The 6,000-nt window shown below is 47.2% G+C and overlaps 1 protein-coding gene across 1 annotated transcript in view; it reads right to left on the reverse strand.

The window, feature by feature from the left end:
* The window catches only part of LOC106748100, a 136,495-nt gene that overhangs the window by 72,955 nt on the left and 57,540 nt on the right, over nt 1-6,000 (reverse strand). Inside the window, exon 2 of the mRNA XM_014626315.1 lies at nt 4,185-4,231. Coding sequence (XP_014481801.1) covers nt 4,185-4,193 — 9 coding nt within the window. The 5' untranslated portion in view covers nt 4,194-4,231. The remainder of the gene's footprint in view (nt 1-4,184; nt 4,232-6,000) is intronic.

Below are 6,000 nucleotides of genomic sequence, written 5' to 3' on the forward strand. Positions count from 1 at the left end.
CGCGGCAGTCGACGTGTTAATTTATACGCGCGCGTGCGCCTTCCTCCGTCGTCCTGTTCGGCCGGATTTGCGGGACGACGCTAGGAGCGAATACGTCAACGTACGTACCCCATTTGTGCCGGACGATAATTTACGATCTTCGGGAGAGAGCCCGCTGCTCCGCACGGGACACGCGGCAAATTTATAGGAATAGTCGAAGTAACGGCGGCGAGGAGAAGGATCTCTCGTTTTCTCGCGGGGTTCCCGCACGGCGACGCCGGCGGTGGCAACGGCGGCGGCCGTACCGTGGAACAGCGGTACATTATTTCTTGATGTCAAATAAAGCAATTAGCATGTGCCCTGACCAGGGTCCGCAGGTTCTAACCCGAGTAATCTCGCCGGGGTCCCCGGCGTGTGCGACATCTTCATCAGAGGCGGACCCTCCTCTCTTCTCCTTTCTCCGCCACTTTCCGCCACCGCCGCCCCTTGTGCCGGACGATGGCGCGGTCACGTGACTACTCTGCACCCCTAGAGACGGAGGGACGCAGCCGGATGCTGCGAGAGCGCGACACGCGACGAGATGGAGACGGCGGGGAGAGAGAGACCCGGTTGCGTGGGCGAGGAGTCGGGGGAGGAGAGGAATCGAGGAAGGAAGGAGGGGGAGGGGGGAGGAAGCAAGGGGAGGCAACGAGGCCGGGAGAAGACCGTGTCCGCCGAGTGGCGGCGCTTCCAAGGGAAATTTCACAAAGGCTGACCCGCTGGTAATGAATGTTATATAACCCTTTTAATGCTTTAAGCCTCTTAGATTTTTCAGTGCGCTCTCGACGTGGGCGCCTCCTTCGCTCCCCGTTCCACCTCCTTCTCTCCCGGAGCGGAGCGAGCCGGAGGTGATCCGCGACGAGCGGCGGGAGAACGAGGAGGAGGGGCGCGAGGTGAGCGAGGGAAGTCGTGCCTCGGGGTAGGTAATTATGTGGCCGACGTAAATTAAGCTTGTTTAGATTGGGATTTTTATTAAGGTCCTTTATGAAAGAGTGCCGCCGCTAAATGGCGCACGGTATACACTCCGACACCGACTCCTCCTTTAAACGCCGCCGGAAAGAAAGCCGCGAATACGTTCGCCTCGCGAGTAGCGCTCGCGATAATGAGACTCCCAAAAGCCGGAGGTAGTCTTTCCCCCTTCTCTCTCTCTCTCTCTCTTTCTCTTTCTCTCTCTCTATGAGAAATCCCGTTTCAACATTAAAAATCCGCAGCTCGTAGTCTACCCGGAAAACAAATTACGACGGCAGTCGTAAAAGCGATTCGAGAAAAACTTCGGACTCGCCAAATTTCCGCGGGGGCGTCCCCAAAGAAACCGTAAGCAACAATCAGAAGATATATCTAAGAGCAAGGCAGGACATATACGCATTGAGGAACACGGAACAAATAAGTAAGGATTAGTTTAATCGTGCTTTAGGAGCCGAACGTTACGGGTTTATGTCGCCGTTCCCCCATTTCCGAGGGTAAGAGGAAAGACTTCGGCGTGTACGAGCGAGTTTATGAACCGACGATAGTGCGTAAAGAAGTGTGCGTTTCGACCAATATGGCATTGCTAGAAAAAGTAAAGGAAAAGCATCGAAACTGGCACAGGTATGGTAAGCCGACATACCCACGTTTCTCGGTTGTGAAGTATTAACTTTCTCGGACAGTACGTGAACTTCGTCTATTGTGTACAGCAGTTGGAGCTGAAGTAACAGTTTCTGTTTGCAAGGGTTCGGTTGTGTTATTCGAGTCGTTTAGTTTTTCACCGTGCCGAAGTTTTGCTGAGCTTTCTTCCTGTGAAAATTATCAACCCAGTAATTTATTTGACAACGCTATTTTGTAGTGTAAGTTTGGAACTTTTCAAATCATTTTGGATCTCGTGTCAATTTCTATCTTCTGTCACTGAACTACGCAAGAAAAGTTAGGGTTAGTTGTTCTGTAAACCGAGATACCTGAGTTTATCGGTCTTTCAACGGACATACATGAGCTTTGCCGTGAAATATCGTTTCACAGAATACAGTTGAAGTTACCAGCGACTGATTTTCTCCTATTTTTCCTGTTTGTTTTCTTAAACGAGTCGAAAAAAATTAGGAGATCTCTTTCCGCATAATAAAAGAGCAATATACATCGCAACATTGTTAGAATTAAAAAAAATATGCAACATTAACCTCTTGGTGCTTTTCCTCTACTACTGACCCTGACAAATCTTAAATGAAGTTACTTAAATGAGCTTTCTGGCAGACAACTCTTCGATATCAAACTATTAATGCGCTCGCACACACACGCGTGCAATGAGTAAGACGTTAATGTCCAAAGACGTAGCGAATTTCGAACATCCTATTTACCGGATGATAATTTTAGAACATTATGCTAATTAGTACATTAATTTCGAGTATCATCGATGTCGCGCATCATCCCTGGCGGAAACACGCAAAAATATCAAACTTCCGAATGGGTGTCGCTTTAATTTGTTCGACTCGCGTATACATCGTGCGTAGGCACGTTAATTCCGACATGTCCGTAACGAGCATAGCGCTACGTCAAACAGCTAACTGCTTTCGCACGAAGGCACTGGGAGCGAACTTCGGGAAGCAGTTCGCAGGTACGGACCGTTAGCTATACCCGGTGTATATGTATGCCTCCGAGCCGGTGAGCGGAGAACGAAGTTCTCGGTGGAAGTTTAATTCAACTGGACGGGCAACCGGGTGTAAACGCTGAATGATTTGTTGCAAATCGAAAGCACCTCCGCGCGAGCTCGAGCGCTCCTGCTTCCTCGCCCCGCACTTATCACGATATATTTTACGTATCGCGACTACCGATAATGAGGTATCGGTATATGCATATATATATATACCGATACATCAAGTTTCTGTTCTCTTCTTTTTTTCGAAACCTCCCTCGCCATTGGACGCGTATTATATTGTAGCATCGCGAAAGTAATGAACGCGCCATCGTCACGAAAGTTGCTCGACTACTCGGATATTACCGTGGATGTGTATCGCGCCCCCAAACCCCGACTACCATACTCCCGGTAATATTGATAAATTAATCAATAATAATTAGCGAGTGGCGCGCAGAGCGCCATTATCGCAGACTGCGCGAACGTCTTTTCGCAGTGACGGTCGGCTGGTTCGGTATCGAACATCGAGATCCAACGTTGATTTTCCCAGGTAGTTCCGCGAGGTCGGGTATGCTCGTTCGTTCTCTCGATTAGGCTTTGCCGTCATTAAAAGTTTATAAAGAAGCCGAGGTACGAGGCGGGGCAACGATGTGCGGAGCAGACGGAGAGGGTAGGTAGGTGGTGGCTCGGCACCCCCGGAACGAAGGTGGCGAGGGGGAAACAGTACGACAGAGTGAAACAGAAAGAAGAGTGAGAGTGAGTGAGAGAGAGAGAGAGGGAGAGAGAGAGAGAGAGAGAGAGAGAGAGATTCCAAGTAAGTTTTCTCATGTGCAATGCATAATGAGGAAAGGCAGACGGCGCATAAAGGGCCTACAAATGAGGTTCAAGTTATACGTGTACATTGTAAGTAGGTGCAAGTAACTAACACGTTGATGCAAACGACTTTCTCGACGTGACAAGTATTTTCGAGAGATTTCATAGCGTTACCTTTGAGGGGAGCGCCTTAGAGGCGGAAGAAAATATCTTCCACTGGTACGTTCCAACGTGATTATTAATTTATAGGCCACACGCAAAGCTAATGTCATATTAAGTAATCGATTGTCTGACATGATATCTGACGATCACGCTCAAACGTGAATTGTAATCGTTAGCCTGAAACGAGCGCGGAACGTATGCGCTGCAAAATGCAAATTTCTCGCACGCTCAATGTGATTTTTAATACGCAACGGTACGAAGCGCACGTGTAAAATTTTCGTTGATCGGTAGGCGCACACAGACATTGCGGTAACGGTAACTAAAGATACGAGCACGCAATGTGAGTCGTGGTGCACGAAAACCAATTAAAGGTGTTAGATCGATCCTCCCTGGTAACTGACTCGCTAGTCTCCTCGATGAAAGATGCAAATCGTCGCTTATGGCGCGATGTTCCTTTGTCCGATTATTGAGATACGGGTTAATACGCGTGGAAACAATTTTAGGTGGCGAATAATTGTGAATTCGTCAATCAGATGCGCAGGCGACATTGTATATTGTTATGATTACTACGTTGCTATGATCAAACCCTTACCTTGTTCATGATTTGGCGGGGATACTCCCGCCTTGCGAGGGACGGCTCTGCAACAGCAAAAGAAAATCGCCGATTACTTTTCTAAATTCGAGTACAAACGCACAATTACTATTGTTACATCTAAATCGGCAGTAGTTAAATGCGTTTAGTAAATGTAAATGGCGCGAGACATCTTTATTTTCGCACGGGAAAAAATTAGTCTCAATTCAAGACTCATCCTAGTATACAAGCAAGAATATATAACCTTACGTGAAGATAAAACTTGTTTACATGAAGAAATTTTGTACAGTTCCATTAAAAATATGATATTCTTATTATTTAAGATTAATTTTCGTAAACTGAGAAGAAAAAATATTAGACAGAAAAAGAACGACATCTTCAAGCTAATACAATTCTTAGTCTGAAGACATCATTCTTTCTAATATTTTTTCCTCTCAATTCATGAAAATTATTCTTGAATAATAAAAATATGATATTTTTAATTAAGTTGTATAGAATTTCTTCGTATAAGCGAATTGTGTCTTCATATGAGATTATATATTCTTGTTTATATATGAGTTTTTGAATTGATACTAATTGTTTTCCGTGCGATCTATTACAATATGTATAACGATGAGCAAAAATAAAAAGAATTTCGCACAAAAGCGTAAACTCTCGCGAAGAAAAGCTCTCTTTTTGTTTTCCGCATTCTCAACCCTCAACCCTTTCGCTGCGCCTTGTGACGCAAGCTAATGCACGTGGGGTGGTCCTTGATCGCGCAGCCGAGCCCCAGCTCTTCCTCTCCTTTCCCTTCGACGGGTACCACCAAATTCCCATAATCTAATGAATGGCCTAACCCCAATATCCTCTCGGTTGAGCCTCACCGCCGCCTACCCTCCATGTACTACCCTATATGTACCACGCATGTAAATATCCCCGCTGCCCGCGCGTATGTACGCGTACTTTGAGTTCCTTAAAATTCTGCGAGCCTCTGGCTACAATTAATTATTCCAATGCAATCGCGACTATTACCTACGTCATCCGTAATTTCCACCTGAATCTCTCCGAGACGCAGTTTATGTCACTCTTCGAATCGCGCTCAGAAACGCAACTTCTACGTTGTGTGAAAGGAGAAAACACACTTAATGAAGCGCAACGAGATCGATAAGTCATTAATAAGCCATTACCGAGTTCAAGTTTTAATGAATGACAGCAACGATCACAGAAGGAGCCTATGCAGAATAAAGAAAACGATACAACGGGAACTGATAGAAACGAGTATTAGAAAATCTCCAAAGACAACTAATACAAAGTAATTCGTTCCTTCGCTCTTGAGTAAGTGAGCAGCGAGTAACATCGAGGCATCCCGCATGAGCGTAAGAAACATGAACAGGGGCTCGCGCGGACTCGGCTAATTGCGCGTTAAACGGGGGTGAAGTCGACGGTGAAATTCTTCCGTCCAGAAAATGGACTGTGCGCGAGCCGGCGTTGATCCCACGGTGGAGGAAGGAGGCTAAGGACGCGCAAATGTGTTTATCTCGGGGAATAATAAAAAGGGTAGCCCGACGGCAGTGACGCGCCGCCGGACGATCGCGCGGCGAAGTCGGGAATAATGTCTCGGACACGAGGCTCGTCTGCAGATTTGCCCCGGCCTCCGCTACGAGCGAACCGACCAACCACCCACATTTCACCCCCCTTTCGACCTCCTCCGACCTACCCTTATACGCGTGTCCGCCGCAGATTCAGACTCCTAATTAAGACGAGGGTGCGAGAGGGGTTTCAGGGGTTTCTGCCGGGTTCTCCCCCGAGGGGGCGGGGGCGATGGAGGGGGGGGAGG

Source organism: Dinoponera quadriceps, unplaced genomic scaffold (genome assembly GCF_001313825.1).
Source record: "Dinoponera quadriceps isolate SergipeBrazil2010 unplaced genomic scaffold, ASM131382v1 scaffold163, whole genome shotgun sequence".
Classification (NCBI taxonomy): domain Eukaryota; kingdom Metazoa; phylum Arthropoda; class Insecta; order Hymenoptera; family Formicidae; genus Dinoponera; species Dinoponera quadriceps.